The 23,244-nt window shown below is 42.8% G+C and overlaps 1 protein-coding gene across 1 annotated transcript in view; it reads left to right on the top strand.

The window, feature by feature from the left end:
• TPPP (tubulin polymerization promoting protein) overlaps positions 1-23,031 on the top strand; it is a 53,075-nt gene extending 30,044 nt beyond the window's left edge. The window contains exons 3-4 of the mRNA XM_053361495.1: positions 16,376-16,526; positions 21,655-23,031. Coding sequence (XP_053217470.1) covers positions 16,376-16,526; positions 21,655-21,849 — 346 coding nt within the window. The 3' untranslated portion in view covers positions 21,850-23,031. The remainder of the gene's footprint in view (positions 1-16,375; positions 16,527-21,654) is intronic.
• The last annotated feature ends 213 nt before the right edge of the window (positions 23,032-23,244 follow it).

Here is a 23,244-nt window from a genome sequence, read left to right as displayed (position 1 = left end):
CTATTTTTAGAAGATGTCTGAGGCTTCTCTTGGTGTTTCTTGCTGCTCAGAATGGATGAGTACTTGTCTTCTAGTTGTTTGCAGATTCTTCCTAGGCTCCAGCTCAAGATTAGGATGCAGCTGGCCTGGTTTATGCTAGGTTCTTTCTGGGCTCACTTAATAATGCTGCTCTCTTTAATTAACAATAAAGCCATACCAGCTATGGTACCCTGCAAAAGTTACTTGGCATCCCCACTCCAAAACAAAAACCATCCAGGTATTCATATATTTAGAGAGTCTTTAATTAATGTTCATTTTCCTTTCCTCCTTATTGGAGATGTCTTTAACTGCTACTCACTATGGCAAATGAGGAAAGGTTTATAACCTGGAAAAGATTCCAGTTCTTCTTTTATTCTTTTCTAGGCTCTCAGTGTGCCAATGATATCTGACATATTTATAGGTTAGCAATGTTTGTGGATTCTGGAGCACTTTGCTGTTTCACAGAGGAAACAGCCCTATGTGTGCTGTCATCAGCGTATTATATCTCATGGCTTCCTGAATATGTACCTCTCCAATAAATGTGTTTACAAATACACCAAGGGTTTTTGGAAACAAATATTGTATTTTAGGTGTACACATAAAGCATTTAGGATATGTACACCTTAAAAAAATGTGATGTGCAAATCAGCTCTTATCCGCAAGATTGATGGAGAGGCTCAGGAAAAAATAATGGGTCTAGCTCAAGAATCAACATCTTTAACTCGAAGGGCATGTTGGAACTGTTAGCGTGATGAGTACAAGAGGCTCAAGCAAGTTCCTTGGAACACTCTCATTTGACATTTATGACCAAGAGCTCCCCAGGTTTTACAGAAATGAACTGCCCTCACTGTTGGAGGCAGTATGCCTCTGAACTGGGAGGGAGGAGAGCGCTGGGGCACAGACATCTGGTTACCGCTGTGAGAACTGCCCTGTGATCGGACCAAGGGCGGTATAGAAATGAATTAATTGAATTAGTTAAATAAATACTGGACTAGATGGGCCTTTGGCCTGGTCTAGCATGTTCTTTTCTTCTCAACTCAAAATTTTATATTTATTTCAGAGATTTATATCCCACCCCAGGCAGCTTCTACAACATGGTAAAACAATGGAAACAGAACAAAATGGAAAACAGAACAAAACCCATGTATGTTTGTAAACACCCCTGGTTTGAAATTTTCTGCTGCTCCACAGAATAATGTGCCTTTTGCTCAGCTGAAACGAGTGCCAGCTTGTCCCATTTATGGAGGCTATCAGCTTGTGCTAGGTAGGCATCTAGCATAGCAGTAAAGTGCTGTTCCTTGCAGTGATTTGTGGTACCAGCCAAACGTTCATTTTTTTATTCTGATACACTCAGCTGTAAGGATTGTAGGCTTATTAAATTAAAGAAATCAGTACATGGATTGTTTTTTTAGTCAATGGCAGCCTTTTTCTTATTCGTTCATATTTAATATCAATAGAACTCCTAATCTAATGTCCCACAAGATAATGCCTCTCTTACGAATATATAATAATAATAATAATAATATAAATAAATAAATAAATGGAAAGATGAAAATGATGAGCGAGTGGCCTTGTAACAGGACAGCAGGTCATTGTGCTGTTGTTAATCCTGTTCAATTGCTGACTTGCTCTGTGCTTAACAATAGTGGGAAACTATGTTGTTTAACGAAATGCTGCGTTGTTTGGATGTACTTCTCAGTAAACACAAGAGGCCACAGGGCAGTGCATATGAGGCATGGCTTGGACACTGTCAGCACTCCCTCCACTGGCCTGAGAAATGGCTTCATAGCAGGAAGACGGGCTGGCTGCCACTTGGATGGTAGCTGCCATCATCAGTTCACGTGCTGTTGCATCTTACAAAGGGATGTGGCAGAGAAATGTGAAGGGGAAAGGGTGCGGTGGGGGTGAGTTAGGAGGGTCAGGAATGGATTGTAGTAGCAGCTTTCCCCCCACTTCCTTCCTCTCAAGGGGTGCAAATAGCCAACGGCCTATAACAAGCCAGTAGTGAGCCACAAAATTCCCAGTTAGGAACAACCTATTTAGATATAAAAACTTTATCAAATAATCGTTATGCTAACAACAACGATAACATGACTGAAGACTCTGAAATAAGATGTAAAAAGTTAAAGGTAAAGGGACCCCTGACCATTAGGTCCAGTCGTGACCGACTCTGGGGTTGCGGCGCTCATCTCGCTTTATTGGCCGAGGGAGCCGGCGTACAGCTTCCGGGTCATGTGGCCAGCATGACTAAGCCGCTTCTGGCAAACCAGAGCAGTGCACGGAAACGCCGTTTACCTTCCCGCCGGAGCTGTACCTATTTATCTACTTGCACTTTGATGTGCTTTCGAACTGCTAGGTTGGCAGGAGCAGGGACCGAGCAACGGGAGCTCACCCCGTCGCGGGGATTCGAACCGCTGACCTTCTGATCGGCAAGTCCTAGGCTCTGTGGTTTAACCCACAGCGCCACCCATCTGCAAACTCCACCATGATTAGAGTGTTTTCAGTACTAGAGTACCTGAGAGCAAACCATTCATCTGAGAAAGTGATTTCAAAAATGAAGAAAGTATGGATAATTTAAGAGTATACAAACCAAAATATGAGAGCAAGCCTGAGCAAATGAGCTCAATATGTTGGACATATTATTTCCATAGAAGTCTGAGAGAAACTCTGGAAGCAGTTCTCATTTAAATGCAAGCTTAACAGAAAATTGCTTTAAGGTAATGTTGAAATGGTACCTAATTCTAGTAATGACCAATAGAAGAAATAGCAACTATCTAAAAACATGTTGGGAAAGAAGCAGGAGGCTAATGTTATATGTGGTGGAAATGCTGTAGAGTGCAGAAATATCTAACAGGAATCAGAAGTAGGGAGAGCGCAGATGAATACAGGTCCTGCTTGCAGACATCCCGTAAGGATCTGCCGTTGGCCAATGGAGAACAGTGGTCACTGGAGAACATCCTGCTCGACTGGATGGGCCTTTGGGCTGATTCTTCAGGGCTGTTCTTAGATTTCTATGTTCCCAATGCACGTGTTTCGGATAGAGCATGTTCCACCTCCTCATGCACTTCCAGAATGGTTGGTTGATTAGGATGGGGAGCCTGTGGCTGGAATACATTTCCTAACATCCCTGACCGTGCTGGCTGGAAGTTGCAGTCAAGCAACATCTGGAGGGCCACTTCTGGAGGGCCATTCCTGGCTTGAGCACTTAGTGGCACAATGCAACAGAAACAGGCAATATCCATCTACAATGCATCTCTAGACTTCCTGCTGGGAGCCCCTTTCGTCCTCTGTTGGGCTCCCTCTGTCGGCAGGGCCCACCTGACACCCGAGCCCCACTGGGGCCCTTGCAAGAGCAGGAAGCCCTTTCCACCTCCCCTCCTCGCAAAAAACCCTGTGTTGCTGCCCAGTCCTGCCCTGTGAACGGCTGCTGCCCTCAGCCAGGGCTTGCTTGGAAACCTCTAGTCCTGTGAAAAATAAACTGGGCTTATTTACTTCTGAGTTTAAAAATAAAAATAAACCTTGCCCTCTTCTTTAAGCCTCTTCCCTCCGTTCTCCCCTTCTGCATGTTTGTGTCTGTTTATGTCTCCCTTCTCCCTTCTATAGTTTTGTTCTGTAAAATTTTATCACATTCTTTCTGTTTGGCTTGGTTTATAAAAGAAAATAAACAATCAAATAACTGGTGTTGTGGGATATACACACACATTCAACTAAAACTCGATAGTGAATTATATTTAAATATCTAAAAGCACCACACAGAATTGGCTTCTTGTTTAGTAATGTAATTAAAGTTTTAGGGAACATCCTCTTACATTAACTTTGATATCTGTGCTACTAATTACTTCTGCAGCTTTAATTTTAGAGAAAATGTGTTAATTTAAAATTATCTCTATTATAAAATTACAGTTGTAGTAATATGCTAAAGGTAATTTAAAACATTATCAGTTTTAGACTCCTAAATATTAGCAGCTGCCAAAATATTACCCTGTTCTACATAGATCCATCCTTATTTCAAACTTGTAATATATTGGTATATCACAATGTTTAGCAGGTGATATACAGTGGTACCTTGGGTTACAGACGCTTCAGGTTACATACGCTTCAGGTTACAGACTCCACTAACCCAGAAATATTAACTTGGGTTAAAAACTTTGCTTCAGGATGAGAACAGAAATCGCTTGGCGGTGGCGCAGCAGCAGCGGGAGGCCCCATTAGCTAAAGTGGTGCTTCAGGTTAAGAACAATTTCAGGTTAAGAACGGACCTCCAGAACGAATTAAGTTCTTAACCCAAGGTACCACTGTATCACGATGTTGAAAACCAGACATTGCTCAGTCCTAGCATGAAATACGCGTTTGTGCATTTTGGCAGATGTTTACTAATAAACAGCTGTGGTGCCTTAATAGCAGCAAATGCGTTGCAAGTGAATGTCAGGGTCTCCCCCCCCCCCATGTCATCTCCCCCTCCTCCTTCATTCCTTTCATGTTCCTCCAGCAAATTATTTCTCTCCTCCTCCTCTTCTTTTTTAAACACCAAACAATGTGGCTTCTGAGGAGCAAAAGCATTGAAGTTTATTGAAGCTCTAAACATTTTCTCCCCATGGGAACCAAACTGACTTCTTTGTCCTTTGACAGTAATTTATGCAAATTGCCACAGAGTTGGACATGATCTGTTTGTGTATAAACTGGGCCTTTAACGTTATATTTATGAGCGAAATGAAGTGAAGTTTCTCATGAACTGAACTACTTGAGGCGAGAGAGTCACAGGATGCTCCGCAACCTCCATCCCCCTCTTTGCATGCAGAAAATGTCCGGGAGATTTCTGGGCTGCACCTTTTCCCCTGGTGCATTAGTTTTCTACATGCAGAGAGTTGGGAAACATCCAGATATGCGGTCTGAAGTGATGCAGACCAGGAAAAGCTGTATCACACAATTGCCATGTTCCTGGATAAATGGTCCTCAGTCTGTCAGCACTACAAACAAGACAGATTGAGGACCATGAAATTTAAGTTCCCATCACTTCTCAAGGTCCAGTGCTCCTGGCTAATTAGTTTGTGGCCCAGTTAGCATGTAACATTAAGCCAAACCATGGCTTTAGCTGCAGGTAGCAAGGCGACATGACAACCAGGGGCAAATTGAATTTGTCAATTTTTTTACAAGTCCCCACATGTTCGTGCATCACCATAGTTTGGCTTAGTGCTATGTGCAAATCAAGCCGATATAACTCCTGTTTGAATGTGTTATACAGGGAGCAAGTAAATGAGGAAATGGGGTGCAGTTGGAATGAGGTAAGATCATGAAAACTGAGCTGTATTCAAGGTGCATGATATATCTACCTGCTCTTCTATCCTACCTTGTCTGTAAAAAGCATACCTGCTGTATGTTACAATAACCTGACTAATTGCCCCTGGAAGATAATCAGTCTTGCTGCAGGACTGCGCAGGAACAAAGATGGAGTAACTTCTTCTTCTTTGTTTTTTTTTCTTCAATGTCAAAAAGTTTATTGTGAGAAAAACTTAAATGGGTTAATTAGATGTGAGCTAACAACTATGGCAAATCCTGAAGCTGAGAGATGTTTTGCCTGCCATATGATATCAGTATTGACAGGGTCACTCAGCTGCCCTTTGCTCCAAGAGGCACAAAAACAGGATAGCTGCCCTGATCCAGCCCTTAATTCTCTCTTTTTTTTAATTATGTTTATTGAAATTTTCAAAAAAGAGTATAAAAGAAAAACAGAAAAGAAAAAAAAGAAGAGAGAAAAAAGAAAAGAAGAAGAAAAAACAACAGTTAAAAAAGTTTACCTTAATTACATTCCATACCCAATTTCCTTGACTTCCCCACACCTACCCTTCTTGTATTCCAATTCCAATTTTTAGCTCAGCAATTTTTATCCCTCCCACTTTACCTTATTTCCTCTAATTCAATTTACTTAATCAAATTTTAACTTCTAAACCTCAATCTTTATATTTCAAAACTTATTCTTAACCTACTTTTCCTAAATTCCTCCATCAATTTAATTAACCTATTTAAACTTAAAAATCTCAGTCTTTATGCACCAACACTTAAACTTGACAATCTTTAGCTAAGGTCGGCCCTAAATCTCTCCCCAAATTCCCCATTTTTGTGTTAGTGGCAAAAACCAACTTAATTAAAACAGAATTATATTTTTACACCCTTTGGATTCCCGAAGCCCTACCACCCCCTTTCCCGGTTTGATCCCCAACCAAAGTCCATCAGTCCATCCAAAATCAGCCTGGCGATCTCACATCCGAGGCACTTAACCCTCTCTCAATTTCTCTCTGCCGGTTTTCTTGATAGTCCTTTATTTTAAATTCCGAATCTCGAAGAGGCTCTGTTCCAATAAGGTCCATATTTCTTCCAGCCAGACCTCCATATTTAACAATGGAGCCAAAATCTTGTTTCTTACTTCTCATAAGTCCAGATGTCCCAAAGGCTCCAAATTCAACATTGGCCATATTTATATTCCATATGTCTTCAGATCCCCATAAGAGGAGATCTCTCCAATTTCCATTCTTCACTTCCAACCAAACTTTCATCGTCATGTTCTTATTTTCCATTATTTCCAACTTAACAGGCCTCTGGCTCTCTTTAGTCATCTGCAACATCCCAGCGCCTCCTTCTTTCTCATGTTCCTCTTTAAATGACTCAGACTCTTTCTCCTGTTTGGCTATAAGGATTTTTGGATCAGCAACAACACTTCCCTGTTCATCTGCAGGAGCTTGAGTCATATCCTTTCCAGGTTCAGCAATTTTGTTTACTGTTCCCTTCATTGTTATTACATTCATAGTCAAAACATTTGTCTGCTCCTGTAGACTTCCCAAGAGACGAAAGGTCTTTTCCAGTTCAGCCAGTATTTTTCCACTTACAGCCATTTTTGTAATGTCCTGGACCCCCTCTAGAGGGATTCTAGTTACTTTATGACAAATTAACCTTTTCTTCTTTATTTTTAACAATTTGTTACCAAATTGTATCAAATGTAACCAGCAAAGACAGCAGAGACACAGTTCTCCTTTTTTTCCCCCAACTTTGACAGCTAGTTTGACAGCTGTCAAAATCTATAAACCTCTTCTGCAGGCTCTCTCCCCGATCGCTCCCGGGTTTTGGGGGAGGGGTGAATTCCGTTCTCTTATCCTCCAGCACAGTCACTTAAATTGGCCCAATATAAAGTTAATTGCTCTTTTCCACAAAAAGAAAGGCGTTCACACAACCTTAGTAATAAAATCCTTGCTTTACGATGTTTACAAGGCGGGTAGGCTGACTTCCTTTTAAGCACCTTGCCCGATCTTGCCGAATTCCCAGAAATAAATTTCCCTTTTAAGTCCAATTACCGTGTTACTCACGGGTCGTTACTTTTAATCCAAATGTTCAAAAGAAGAAGTTAGCGCTCTCCATCCATGGCATGCGGCTTCACTCAGCAGGGGAAGCAGTCGAACTCTCAGCACCACGCCACTCCCGTCCCCCGTTCCGAAGCCTTTAAAAAGGCTTCTTTGCGGGTCGGGGGGGCGCGCAAATGGTGCCCACCGAGTCACCAGGTCCACAGGCTTCAGCGCCTGTGGTTTCTAAGGGTCCCCGCGTCGCCGCCGCGGCAGGACCCGACCCCTGTTGAGCAGATTCCCTCCGGAGCTAGGAGGGAATCCGCCATTAGACGATGGCGCCAACCCGGAAGTCCGAGTAACTTCTTCTTCTTTGGTTCCACATTGGGGACATAGGTTTCCGGGCAGGAGTTGATCAGGGTGAGGATTTGCCAAACGTGACTTCCTTTTAGCATGTTTCTCCCTTTCATCCTGAGCTAGAGCATCTTCAAAGCCCATGACACCTTTGGTAAAGGCTGTAACAAGGGGGTTTAACAAGGATGGAGTAACAAGGGGGAAACCACTGAGCCTCTTGGCCCGGCTGATCGGAAGGTTGGTGGTTCAAATCTGTGGGACTGCGTGAGCTCCTGTTGCTCTGTCCCAGCTCCTGCCAACTTGGCAGTTCGAAAGCACACCAGTGCAAGTAGATATATAGGCACCGCTGTGGCGGGAAGGTGAACAGCATTTCTGTGCACTCTGGCTTCTGTCATGGTGTTCCGTTGTGCCAGAAGTGGTTTAGACATGCTGGCCACATGACCCAGAAAGCTGTCTGTGGACAAACGCCTGCTCCCTTCGCCTGAAGCAGGATGAGTGCTGCACCCCATAGTTGCCTTTGACTGGACTTAACTTCTTCTTTTTTTACCTTTAAGAAGGATGGCTTTAAAATCTGACTCTTGGACCAGTGGTGTGGAGTCACTAGTCCAGGTCATTCTCCTCTTCATTTTTCACTCTCATGTGCAAAATAGTGAGTCGATAAAGCAGCAGAAAATTATTGAAAACAGCAGCTGTTGATGCTTTTTGGTTTGGAGAATTTTTTCTGCTTTGTGTTTACTTTTGGGGATGTTTCTGTGGTCTGTTTATATCATAGTTCTTTGTTGCTTGGAGTGACAACACATTCCATACTAGTTGGAGTGCTTTGCTTGGTTATTCTAAATTGGCCTTTCTTGGTTAGAGGTTAATATTCCAGATAGATTCCTTCCAGCACTGTTTCTGTTGAACATGCTGGTGTGTCCACAGGGCCCCTTTAATTTAAGACAACAGCCGTTTGCAGGCTTTTATAGGAGGTGGGACAAACTGCCAGCTAGGTTCCTTTTTCTTTTCTTTTCTGCCACAACAATGTGATTTACCAACCAAACAGCTTTGGCTGGGGGTTGGGGGCAGCTTTGAGGGTGACTCCCTTAATGCCAGCCTCTGCTTCCTTCTCTTACATATTTGGAACTGGAATACTTGTTCAGCTTGATTGGCAGACAAAATACAGATGTCGTTTCCTGGCTCTGCCGTTTGCCTTTGCAGGCAAAGAAAGAGCAGTTGTGAGAGCAGTTGCAACCAAGCCAGTTTCATAAGTTACAAAGAAATGCAGCCCATAGATTGTATTACTGTAGCCTGTTCACCTCTTAGCTGCAAGATGGTTGACAAACTTCAGCTGGTGCAAAATTCATTGACCAGGTTGCTTACTGGGACAAGATGGTTTGAGCATATAGCACCAATTCTGGCCCAACTGCACTGGCCGCCATTCAAAGTGCTGGCTTTGACTGATGAAAGTCTTAAAACCTCAAGGACTGCCTCTCTCCATAAGAAGCAAACTGGACCCTGCGATCCTAATCTGAGGCCCTTCTTTGTGTGCTCCCCCCAAGGAGGCGCTCCTGGCATCTTCATTATACACCTTTAGGCGCCAGGCAAAAACTTTCCTTCATAACGAGGCCTTTAGCGGATTAACATTCTATGACTTTTTTAATGTGTTTGTGGGTGAGGGTTATTGGTTTGCTTGTTTGTTTGTTTGTTTTCGTTATGTTACGTATTTTGTGTTTTTGTTTTGTAGTTCGCCCTGCAATCTTCAAATGAAGGGCAGTATATAAATGAATAGGGGACGCGGGTGGCGCTGTGGGTTAAACCACAGAGCCTAGGACTTGCCGATCAGAAGGTCAGCGGTTCGAATCCCCGCGATGGAGTGAGCTCCCGTTGTTCGGTCCCTGCTCCTGCCAACCTAGCAGTTTGAAAGCATGTCAAAGTGCAAGCAGATAAATAGGTACTGTTCTGACGGGAAGGTAAACAGCGTTTCCGTGGTGCTGCTCTGATGCGCCAGAAGCAGCTTAGTCATGCTGGCCACATTATCCCCAGGTCATGGAAGGAGGCCGTGATCGTGCCAGTCCATAAAAAGGGTCCCCCTGCTGACCCGGAGAACTATCGGAACATCAGCCTTTTGTCTATCATCGGGAAAATCTATGCAAAATTTTTGCTGTCTAAGCTATCCCATTGGGCAAACGACTCAAATTTGATTGGCCATGAGCAAGCGGGCTTTAGGAACAATTATTCGACCTCGGACCATATGGTAATCATGTATCATCTTGCCAGAAAATATTCTGCCCCGAGTCGGGGGCGCCTATGTGTCGCTTTCATAGACCTAAAGGCTGCCTTCGACAGTATCCCAAGAAACTGCCTATGGAAGAAATTAGAGAGATGGGGCATAGATAGAAGGCTGTTATGGCTTATAACCCAATTACACCATGGGTCGTCGGCTAGAGTGAGACTCACACCGGCGGGAAACCTATCCAACGAGGTCCCAATAAATAGAGGTGTGCGCCAAGGCTGCATTTTGGCCCCACTCCTCTTCAACTTGTTTATTAGCGATATGAAGCTCTTTCTGAATGAGTCTCAAGCCAACATTCATGCCCCCCGCCTAGCTGATTTTCGCTGCCCTTTGCTCCTATATGCCGACGATACAGCGATCCTTTCCTACTCTAGAGTCGGTTTATGCAGAGCTCTAAAGATTTTTGCGGCTTATTGCAAACTCAACCATTTGACAATTAATTATGGGAAATCTAAAGTCCTGGTCTTCACCAGGTCTCGGAAAACTTACAGCTGGAAGTTAGATGGAGTCCAATTAGAACAGGTTTTCAAATTTAAATACCTGGGAGTCTTTTTTCACTACAATTTAAGCTGGAAGCCACAGATACAGTATTTACTAAACAAAGGGAAAACAATGCTTTATACTCTACTCCAATTTTTTGCGGCCGACGGAGCCTCTCACATCCCTTCTGCATTGAAGGTATACCACGCAAAAGTGGTCTCCACCCTCTGTTATGCTGCCCCGCTTTGGGCCCCAGGGTCCAATTTAACATTACTGGGGACATTGCAGAATCAGTTTCTCCGTCGCCTTCTGAAACTCCCCATGTGTGTGAGCAACGCAGCCATACGTCTGGAGTTAAGGATTGCATCATTGGAGACTGTCATCTGGAAGCGAGTCTTTGGCTATTGGCTGTCCAGCTGGCATAGGCTTCCCGACCATTATCTTTTTCAGTGCCTCTGGCGGGACGTCTTTGTCAATCCGTGGGTAGGAAAAATCCATGCCAAACTTCTGAGCATCGGAATTTCCCCAGCGGACTCCTTAAAGATGAACTTACGCTCAGCCAAAAGCCTTATTGAGCAAAGATTAGCAGACATTGAAAATCAACACAACCTCGCCAGTGGTGGGGGTGTCTGCTCCCCCAGGTATCATGGAATAACCCCACCACTTGGCCTTCCATCATACATGTCATCTCTTTCATCAGTACCACACCGACTCGCATTTATTCGTGCAAGGTTCAATGTCTTTTCATCGAACCTGCTGAGCCACAGATTTTCCAAGGGTTTGGTGTCTCCGCTATGCGTGTGTGACGGGAAAACTGTTGAATCTCTTCCACATATAATGTTCAACTGTCCCCTACATAGCATAGCCAGGACTAAATTCCTGGGTCCTGCTTTACTGCGCTTGGTTGGCAGGCCTGTTGAGTTACACGCCGCACTGCTTTTGCAGGATACAGACCCTTCTGTAACTCTGCAGGTGGCGAGATTCCTGAATGCGGTTATCTCACACACAAAAACCACCAAAAAACAACAACAACACCAAAACTAATCGGACTGTTATGATGAGAGTGCATGTCAGATCTCGTCTTCAGTTTTTTTCTTTTTCTGTGAACCGTCCCTTGGAGCTCTCCTGGCCCCAAGCTGTCATTTGGCTCTGCTCAATGACCCACCCTTGCATCGTGGTGTTCACCTTCTGTTGTCGGATATATCGGTCTTTATGTCTCTGTGTTTTTTTATGTTTGTACATATTTTATGGGCTAATAGCCGTAAATAAATAAATAAATAAAAAATGCTGGCCACATGACCTGGAAGCTGTTTGCCGGCTCCCTTGGCCAGTAAAGCGAGTTGAGCGCTGCAACTCCAGAGCCATCTGCAACTGGACCTAATGGTCAGGGGTCCCTTTACCTTTACCTTTATATAAATGAATAAATAACAGAGAGGTCATGGTTGATTTGCCATCTGACCCTCACTGGCACAGTGAACACACAGAGAGTGATAGGAGCAACATTCTTGTTTTGTTAATTTTTTATTTACCATTTAGGATGTGTAATATTTTACTCCCCAGCACTGGAAACCTCTTCTGCTTAAAGGCAGCTTTTCTGGCCCTCTTAGCCATGGGGGGAGACAATTGCCTACAAAAGCTTCAGGCTGCTCATTCATCCTAACTGACTTCATTTAGCACTGAAATTGGTCATGGTGACTTCTGGCATTGGCTCTGGGTTGTTTGGGATGAGAATTATGTAGAGGTTTCTATACCTACAAAGCAGGTACAGTTATCTAGCGCAATTGGCTTCCCTTGTTGACCCATATAGACTTTGCCATTTTCCCAGAGGCCAGGCATTTCCTATTATTACAGTTGACATCTGAACACAGTTGAGAAAGGTGCTGCTGTTTGAGTGCAGGAGGTGTGGCCTATCTTTTTAGACTGTTTTATTACTTTAATTTCTAACCTGGAGGAACTAAAATAAATATTTAAACTAAAATAAGAATCAGCTGATGAAAACAGATTCTGAAAGCAATGCCTAAATTGATTCAGCATCATAAAGAAGACCAAAAAGTAATCTATCAAAAGCCCAGCGGAATAAAAAACGTAACCCACTACCTAAAAGTATTCAAGGATGATATTCAGTAGGTATCCTTAGGAAGAGAGTTCCAATGGGAGGGAGGGGGCCATAGCTGAAAAGGCCCTGTTCACAGTGCTTTCCAAGCTGACATCTTAGAAGTCATAGTTTTTCCTCTTCACCGGAATAGATTTATGCAGTCTATGCAACTGAAGCCATCAAGCATCCCAAACTATTTTACCACTCCAAACTACCCTACTAGCAGCCATTACCATAAACAGGGAATGACTGAATTGGAAGGAAGCCTGGTGGTAACCTAGCCCAGCACCCTGCAAACAGATAAAGAATATTTCTTTTTAGCCAATTAAGAGAGAGAATTAACAGGGTTAACTAATATGCCAGTGTCAGCACAATGTCATACATGGATGTATCATAATGCAGACATACACATTATTTGGTGCAGAGGATGATATTTTATATGCCAAGCAGCATATTCCATAACCTCTAAACCTTTTTATGTGACTGTTGAATATATAGATTTCCCCCCCTTAAAATGACAATTTTCTCCCAGGGGAAAGAGGGGGCGGGGAATCTATCTTCCCCACAGCTTCAGAATTTCCCAGTTTTATTTCTCTTATTCACACAGCTTTATTCATTTTGTCGTGTTGTGGTGCTTTTCATCTTGATTTTCATTTTCTGGTCAGAACTACTGACCATTATCGCTGAGTTTATATCCTCAAAGCTTGGTTTAGACTTTCTTTACACCATAATTGCTTTTGTTTTCTTTTCTCCTGTATTTCCATTTCTTCTTCACAATGTGGTACATTTCTTAAATAGCTTATATTTGAATTTTGTGTTTCTGACTGGCTCTCTAGTTCCATTCATTATTTTAAAGGAAAAAACACAGGCGAATGCTCTCGCCCTTTTTGTTTTGTTTTGAAAAGCAGTCTACATGTGATCTAGCATTTCCAGGCTGGAGCCTTTCTCGCTGTCATACTAGTTCTTGTTCCTTCTGCTGCAGAACTATATGGTGTGTTTTTCTGAACATTTAAACCTGCATTTTAGGAAAACATAATATTGAGAGATAAAAATACTTTGATGAAAATGGTGTGATCTTCTTCTTTTTCCCACTCTCCTCTTCCTCCTCCTCCTCTCTCTCTCTCTCATTTGTACAAATCACACAGAATAGCCTGAATTTAAAAGCATTAGCAGGAGACCTCAGGACTGATCTGCCAGGGTCTTTGCAAAGTTCTGTTCACATTAAACTCTGTTCAGCTATAGCATTAAGCCTCGCTTGGATGTATTTTTCTTAACCTGGTTGCTCTGCAAATGATCCAGTTTTCTTTTATCTTTTCTACTTCCCAGCAAGTCACTAGATGTTCTTCCACTCGGTTTTAGCCAAGGTTATGTGCAATCACTCCTTAATTCAGACAGGTTGGTTTAATGAACTAGAATTAGCATCTTCCCTGAATGGATAGCCCACTTACAACCTAAGTGTTCTCCAAACACCTGGGTGTTGTTATGTGATGTAACATTCAGTCCAGTTTGAGTAAAATAAATTGCCCTAAATTAGAGATGTATGTAGAACCATGGTGAGTATTTGGTGAAGATATTGCTCAATATATTTTAGGATTTATCTTAGAAACTGAGTAATTAGGTCAGGCAGTCACTGCCTAACTGGCTTATGCTCGTGTTTCTATGTGGTACGACTATTGACGAATAATTCTGAGCCTGAGGCAGATTCTGCCTCTTTCAAATCCCTGAAAGTGTAGAACTGGAACAGAGTATTCAGCCTTTGCCTGTCCTCAGTTCACCTTCAGTTCCACATCCTATAGGAGAGTTGGATTTTAGCTCCACAACATTGGGGAGGGGAGAGCATGGAAGGCTGAGAAGCAGTTTGTGAATTTGTGTGACCGTGTTAGAGTCACACAGAGAAGGGAGATTCCTACTGAGAGTGAGGAGAGATGTAAGACCATTTGGAAGTGAGGCCAATTTGGAAGTCCCCACAATAGTATTTATTATTATTATTTTTAACTTCCCACTCCGGGGTAGAGGAGAGAGGGAGGGGAGCTATTTTAAGTTTCCAGGAAAATGGACTAAGGATGGCACAGATTGGTTTAGCAGTATGCCCATAAGCTGAACCACAGCTTAGCTGTGGGAAGCATGGAAGCAGCAGGACCAAGGAAAGGGGTTTGTATGCATTTGCAGGAAACCATGGTTTGGCTTAGTGTTCATTATGCATGAGTCTGGTCTGATCATTATGTTTGTGGGTGGAGAAAAACCACGTGTGTTGAGTAAGTGGACATACAGAGCAGTCAGACTGGTTTCCCCTGAGTTTTGAGCTGAGAAGTGCAGTATGTTTCAGATACTTTTCAAAAGCCATTGAAACCAGAGAAATGACAAGGAAGAGAATATACAGAGGACTGATTACTAAAGTAATAACTCAGCTAAAATAACTGTCAGTAGCTGGTAATGGATTAACTGAATAAAATGTGTAACAAGTTTGACAAGCTCATGTGTGGCTCCTTGGTGCGAGAAGAGCAGGGGTTTTAAAACTCCTCTGTGAAGTTGGAGAGTTGTGTAGCTGCAGCACAGAGCAGGGGCACAGCTCCTCTGCTGAAGTCATTGCTCTAAGACCAAGGTCATGACTTAACTGCTCCTCGCAGATCTCTTGGCATCTGCACAAGAACAGGGATGATACTTGATTAGCCTCAGGGCAGATTTCCAGGTGGATAAATTACCTGGCAGTCAGTGACGACACAACAAAAAATTATCCTTATGCGTTGTAATTTAAGAACACAGCAGAATGGGAAAGGTGTGACCTGTATGTTTTTTGTGTGAACACTGTTTGCTTAAAAAAATGGTCACAAAATGCTCAATATGACCATTTCTGTTGCATATCAAAAGTCTCCCCAAAAGACCTCCTGGCACCCTCTTTTATTGCTGTCATCTTGCCATTTTACTTTCTTAAAAGCCAGTTGCCCCAATTCAACTAAAGTTCCTTGTGCCTAAGTATCTTCTTCTCATTTTTTTATAGTAAGCCCTCCAACTGAGCATTGCGGAACTAAATTCTAAGTAAACCACCATAAGATTGTGTTGTAGGTCCCACTGAAAGCAACGGGATTAAGAAAGTTGCAACAAGCTTGTTCCTTTGGACAAGGTTACAATCCTATGTCTCTTACCAGTAAGCCCCATTGAACTGAACTCACTGGAATTTATTTTTCAGTGGACAAGAATAGGGTTTCACTGTAAGGCCTGCGATTGCCTTTAGCTAGATCAAGGCCAATATTCATGCACGTAGTTAAGATAAAAGAATGATCCAAGAGTAATACTAAAATAGTAATACTATTTAAGACAGCTAAAATAAGTTCTTTTTGAATACAAATTTGAAGCTGAAGTTGGAGCACTGATGTTTTCCCTCTGAAGGGCAACCCACAGACTGAGGGACAGTGGAGTGGAGTTTGTGTGCGCTTGCCCTTGCCCCTGTTCCCATACTAAGACCTAGAGCCTCCTGCAGTTTTGAGAAAATTAACAGAGCAGCGACGTCTTCCCAAAGTATTCCTAGAGTGGCACTACACTGTTAATAACAAAGATTGATAGCAAAGGGGGAGGTGCCTCTCACGATCTACTCTCTTTCTGACATCAAATGGATCTTCGACTTCTCCAAAGCATTGAAGGCAACCTGTGGGGACAGTAAAACTGTTTTAGAGCCGAAACCTAAGTTTAGATGTTCTGTTAAGAGTTGCATAGTACATGAAAACCGGGAGATTTAGTGGCCCACATGGTAAATATTGTTTGTGCAGTAATTCTTACAGGTACATTGAGATGTTTCTGTAACATCTCCCATTTTTGTTTTGTCTGCTTTAGGGGGAAATCCAGGACAATTACTTTTGAGCAGTTCAAGGAAGCACTTCAGGAGCTGTCCAAGAAGCGTTTCAAAGACAAGAGCAACGAGGAAGCGGTGCAAGAAATGCACAAGCTCATTGAAGGGAAGGCCCCCGTCATAGCTGGAGTCACGGTATGGGAGCCTGATGCTCAGTAACTCTGACATTCTTTTCTAAGGCCTCTCTTCAAATCATAGACTTCTCATTTTCTCTCACAAGAAGAGTCCTGAAGTTTTGATCAACGCAGCAGGATGCTCATCTGGTTTCACTCTAATGTTCTCTGTGGCAGCTTTTGCGAAGCCAGAACATTCCATAAGAGATGTAGCCTAATGACCAATATTCCTGTTCACCTAATGCTTAAAGATTTTGATTTCTGCTAGAAACTTCTTCTTGTTTTCAGTTAAAATGTGCAAAATACAGAAATTCTGTCTTTTCTACTGCATAATTCTCAGATTGTGGGCTTTCTGGGTCGTAGGACTTTGATAACATGCCACTTGCATATGAGCCATGGAACAGTTCAGAACAAAGATAGCAGCCTTCACTCTGCACCATGGCATCGTGTGGCTCCCACTGTACCAGCAGATATCACCCCCACCCCACATGTGGCTAAATGAAATAAAAAATAAAAAAAATAGTCCAGTAGCACCTTAGAGACCAACTAAGTTTGTTCTGGGTATAAGCTTTTGTGTGCATGCACACTTTTTCAGATACACTGAAACAGAAGTCACAATTTTTTTTAAAAAAAATATTTCAACTGCGTCAGACCAACATGGCTACCTATCTCAATCTAGAATCGTGGCTAAATGAGTGAATGATGCAAGGGTGGAAATGGATGAAGCCAGCTTCTGACTGTCTTCAGCGAGAATAAAATCAGCTCTTTCACTCTTGCATCTTTCCCATTCTACTCCAAGCTTAGTGGCGTGTGTGTGTGTGTGTGTGTGTGTGTGTATATATATATATATATATGCTGTCAGTGATGTCAAGGGGGGCATGGTGCAGTCTCCAAATAGTTGGATTTGGAAAGATTGAGCTGCCCAAGCTTAGTCAGTTGATCATTCCTTTTTTTAGAACAATACTTCAGCCATTTAGTTTCCCTTTGCCACGTGTATAAAGACTTTTGCTGTAGTCTGCATAGTGCTCATCAACATACAGCTAAATGGAAAGTGAGAACTTTGAACTCTTTCCAAGATGGGGCAAATTCCATGTAACCTACTGTATATAAGTACGAAGGGGCAATCACTGTGGCTTTCTTTGCTTACCTATCCCCCACCCCCCAAAGGCTGCACATTCTGTTACATTCTAAGCCACACTGGGTATTTGATCACCAAACTGCAGCCCAGTCCTAACTGTGGAAATGAGTTGCTTGCTTCTACTCTCAAAATCCAGGGCTAATTCTGAAGATTAACAGAGCCAGGTGAGCCATCGCCAGCCCATGGCATTGCCAAGTAAGCAGTGGCACTACCTCTTTCACACTAGCTTTATCAACAATATTATGGGTTTAAGGGCACCAAAGGCTCACTTACCAAATACCGTGATGGTGTGGGGAGTAAGCAGCAGTGGTTTGCCACTGCTCACCTGACCTCTGGTCAGTTGTGTTTCTGCGACATACCAGGCGGTAGATGAGGAGAAAGGTTGGCACAGTACAAATATGCCAGCCGAGCTGAGCCAGTGCACTGATGTCACCACTGACTCCATCTCCTGGTAAGTGGTAGCAACCAACTGGAGGTTAGGTAAGCCGTGGCAGCCCACCCACCCACCCCCATCCGCTACTGGGAGAAAGCTGTGCCATTATTCCTGGTTGAAGACCCATGGCACTTTATAGAAATTGAACTGAAGCTGAGAAGTTTGCTGAGGTGATGGTTGAGCTGGAGGGCCACGCTCTGCGCCTTACCTCAGTGGAACTTAATATGATGAAAGCCTAAGATGGATCAATGAAGGAGGACAACCTGTTCCAGTGCCTGGGAATAGAATCCCCCTAACTCATGTAATGTGGTCAATGCCTCTTAGGACCTGTGGACTTCAAAGCGTGATGTGTACACAAAGGTGCCCCAAATTCAAAATGCAATCTTGAACAGTGTTTTCTGTGAAGCAGGCACTCCCACCAGAGGCCTCTGACTGCACAGCTACTGGACAAGCTGAGATTTGACTTAAGAATAATGTGACATGTACATGGTTGATTGCTATGGATTAGGAAAACTGCAAAGAACTGAATCTGTGGTTTCTTAAAGGCTGACCCCACTGTTGTATCAGAGACCTTTGCTGTTTCTTTGATGCCTTGGTTGATATATATGCAAAGCATGGTGGACATTAATCAAGTTTAGAACAGCTGGCACTTGAACTCTTCCATCCAACCTATAAATTTCACAGCATCCACAATGAGCGGTGAAAAAGAAAGGAATGGAAACTCTTACGCCATTTGAATTGTTATCTCCAAGGTTCTTTTGAGCACGTCCGGCAGAGCCATGGATTTTCCTAGCTCAAATTCCATTTTTCTTTTGAAGTAGATGCCTTTAGAGGCAGAATGTTCAATCATCCTGTCTCCCAGAATGATTTGTGCTAAGAGGTGGCCAGGAAGGCTTGCAGCCACCAGCTTTGAAAAAGGACGTGGCAATGTTCCATCATGCCTTTGGGTGGACTTTGGAAAGCCCAATGTTTACTCAGTTAGGAGCAATTTGGAAGGAATCCCCAGTCTTTAGGGCAAGCCCAAGACATTTTGGCATCTGAGGCAAACCACAAAAGGGTGCTCCCCCCCCTGGCCGGGCAAGAAGGGATGAGTGAAGATCCTACATCGGGAACAAGGGGGGACTAAAGATTTATATATGGTATCTGCTGCCCCATGGATCCTGCCTCCTAAGCCAGTTGCCTCGCCTGGCCTCATGGCTAGGTCGGTCCTGCATCTCTTACTGTTTTCTCAGCACTGGCAAAATCTCTACTGGCACCAGTCCGCAGTGAAAATAATAGCATTTGCTCAAGTATCAGATATCCCTCTTAAATTTCTGCCACATGCTAAAGGGGAATTTTTTAAAAGTTTTTTAATAAGTTAATTATTTTAAACCCAAATAATGACTTTCCTTTTCAGTACTGAAAGCTGTAGGGGAGCCAGCCTGGACATATTGGACTATGGTCACCTCCCATAAATGCACTGAAGACAAATGCAGTGCTTTAATTCAAAAACCTTTGAAGTAGCCTCCTATATGATGGTCAGATAGTAAGAAAATGCTGTGGCAAGGCGAGCTGTACCACACAGGCAGGCAGGGCTGACCCACCCGTGAGGCAAGGTGAGGCAGACACCTCGGGCGGCAGACCTGGGCCCAAGGAGCATGCCGCTTGCTGACTCCTCTGCCTGTGCAACTGTGCTTCCATCTCTGCTGCCACACCTCCACCACCAAAGCCATCCCCTGTGGCAGTGGCAAGGGGGTGTGCGCGTGGTGGCAGGGCACACCCATTGTGGAGGAGGCAGGGGCGTGGCAGCAGCATGATGTGTCCGTGGAGGACGAGGAGGAGGCAGCAGCACATGCTTGCAGTGGGGTGCAGTGGCAGTGGGGTTTGCCTCAAGCAGCAAAACGTTCTGGGCCAGCCCTTCAGGAAGGTTAGTCTTCCCCCTAGGGCAGGATGGTTAAGGTCTAGCTATCAAGCTGGAAGTAGTTTCCTTGTCCAAACATTCATGCTTAGACGTGGCCAGCTCTCCCTGTGAACTGAGAATGTGTCCCACCATCCTCTGCAGTGATGTAGAAGCAAACTCTGTTCACATTAAAGTCCAGTCCTAATACCCTACTGTAATTTAACCTGTTGCTGTTGCTGAAATAATAATATATTATTCACACAATTCCATCTCCCACTTTCCTTTCTGTCTATTTTTAGATAAGACCTTTCAGACAGAGATCTCATCACTCATTTTATTCTACATAGATGACACTATGTATTTTTAAAAAAACACATTTGGATTGATTGCATAATTTGTTGTATCAATCTATTTTTTGTTGTTGTAATTCTCCAAATAAAGTCACAGAAATAAAAATTCCCAAGGATGACATCATTTGGAAGTAAAGGTGAATAAATTAAAATTGGGTTGAGAGCTTTCCAACATAGTTGCCAAGAGGTCAAGAATACCTCAAAGTGTAAAGAACATAACACTTACAAGAACAATGTCAAGATTTTTACAGTACCCCTTTTCAGGGTATCCAGGGCAGTTTACAAAAGAAAGATAAGACATAAATAAAACATAAACATTAAAAACCATTATTACATTAAAATATATTCAAAAGCCTGTGCAGATAAAAATGCATTTGCCTGGTGCCAACAATGTTAACTGTTCAGCATCTGGCAAATGTGTGTTTATTTTCCCAGGCCCTCTGGTTTGGGGTGCCACCACTGACAAAGCTCTCTGTCTCTGGTCACCTTGCCTTGGGTGGTGGAGGGAGCTAGAGGAGACCCTTAGACAATGACCTCGGTACAGGGGCAGGTGAGTGTGGGCACAGCTGTTATTTCAGGTACCCAGGTCTTAGGCTGAGTAGGGCATTAAAGGTAAGCACCATTGCTGTAGTTTTCTGCCTATGCTTTGACCACAGAGAGGACACCTGACCCATTTCTTGGTGCAAGCTGGGTTATGTTTCAAAACTCATCCCAGAGGTCTATTGATTCTAGACACAGGTCTTCTAAGGAGCTAAATCTCTTGGGATGTTTACATCACGGGTGGTTCAGCTGTCAAACAACGTGGGCATTTCAAGAAGCACTGCCTTCTGTATTTGAAAGCACCAGCAAAACTGCTGACTGCCGTTTGATCAAATGTTTTAGAAGTGCTCATGTAGACCACGGATAGAATTTACTCCCCCAAAAAACTTAAGAATATAAACATCATTTCCCCACCACCACCACCAGATTTAGGAGGACGGCTGAAACATCACATGGCAATTCACATCTCATTATGCTTGAGGAACTGCTGGAACATGGAGCTATAGAGGATTTGAATAAAACCTGTCAGCAATGTGAGGGTTCATTTGATCCCAGTTATTGACCAAGCATTAAAAACCCCCATTCTGTCTTGTTTAGGGTAGCCAAAACCCATGAGCCAGTCATGGTTGATGGTCTGCAATGAACAAGCAAAGCAGAACAGAGGTCCTCAGGACCATGAAGTTATAGTACCTTGATTTACATATATATTCATGCACGTATGTGTGTGTGTGTGTGTGTGTGTGTGTGTGTGTGTGTTATTTACATTGTTAATGCTGTCTTCTGTCTGTCTTTCTCTCTCCCCATTAATAGAAAGCCATTTCATCTCCAACTGTCTCACGGCTTACAGACACAACACGTTTCACTGGTTCCCATAAAGAGAGATTTGATCCCACTGGGAAAGGCAAAGGCAAAGCAGGACGTGAAGATCTGGTGGATACGTCTGGCTATGTATCTGGGTATAAGCATGCTGGCACATACGATCAGAAAGTGCAAGGAAGCAAGTAAGCCTGAAGGTTCAAAGCCAGAAGGTTCACCTGTGAGGGGTGAGCAAGACGAGCCTCACCTGTTGCTGTAAATGCCAAAAAGACTATGTTGGAAAGCTGTCTTGTAGGATCCACTTTTGACATCGACTGAGACTCTTGCAGTGAAGCACCACTTCATTACATTCCTCATGCTTTATGGCAGTGAAAAGGAAGCAGCAGAGCAGTTTGATCAAGAAACCACACCAAGGGCTCTCTCACCACACCTCGTCTGTACTGGTAGCAGATCGCAAACATTCCTATATGCCTAATTCTCTGTCTTGTTCTGCTGTCTTTTTTTCTACAGTGGAGGCGACATGTGCTAGTAGCTTTGCTAAAAAGAATCCAATTGCTCAATTTGATTATTTGTTACTGAACAATGTCTTAATATGGAACAGATGCACCTCAAACGTAAGAATTCAGCCTTTAACTGAAGGGAATTAAATGGCTATTGACTTTTATTTTATTTTTGAAAAGGTGCTATCCTGTAAAAGCCAATACATTGATTTCAACCATTTGCGAACAAGAGCAGAAACAATAATTTAAAGCAACTTTCCCCCTCCATTAGTAGAAAACTGAGACTCCACTTGTCCCTGTTCTCAAAGAAAAGGGAAATTGCAGCTCTCTCTCCTGGCCTCCGCAAATTTTCTTTAAAGAAAAACAAAAAACAAAACACTATGTGTCATTGAAGTTATGTATTACTATTTCTTTAAGATTGCAACAAACATGAAATATGGCAGTTCAAACCCCCACCCAAATATCTATTTGAAATACTACCAGTTGAAATTATCTACTTTGTCTGGATCATTACCTTAAACAACATTTTGATTCATTATGTTGGTTAAATAGTTCCAGAATAAAGGAAATTTGTTGTTTTCTTGTTCACTCAGTGTAAAGCAGACATAATTTAATTGTCAGATTGTTTGCTGATGGAAAACAAAGGTAGAAAAGATTAAATACAGATTCGTTGTTTTACAAATGATGTCATCAACCATCATGTTCCAGTGAGCCACAGTCTAAATAGTGCTGAAATGTTGCTTCTTTTAAGTGAGAAAAAGGATATAATTAACATATTTCCTGAAAAAGGACAACATACGTAATGTATTTATTTATTTGAAAGATTTCTATGCGTGTATGCTGAAGAGTAACTGTCTAGTCAATAAGGTGATTTTTATGTGTCCTGTCTTTATTATTGAGTAAATACCATACTGTGTTGAACTTACAATCCAGTAAAATAATAGCTGTAATCTTCACTTGGAGGTTTGCCAGCAGTTGAGTCCTCAGTCTTGTTTTCTGTGGAATACAGGTCAGCTGTATCTCCTCTGTAGAAGAATAGAGATTGATCAATTTTACTGCCATTCTTAATAGCTGTCTCTTTAAC

Source organism: Podarcis raffonei, chromosome 13, assembly GCF_027172205.1.
Source record: "Podarcis raffonei isolate rPodRaf1 chromosome 13, rPodRaf1.pri, whole genome shotgun sequence".
Lineage (NCBI taxonomy): Eukaryota > Metazoa > Chordata > Lepidosauria > Squamata > Lacertidae > Podarcis > Podarcis raffonei.
Note: the sequence above shows the minus strand (reverse complement) of the source record. Positions and strands in the feature narration are given on the sequence as shown.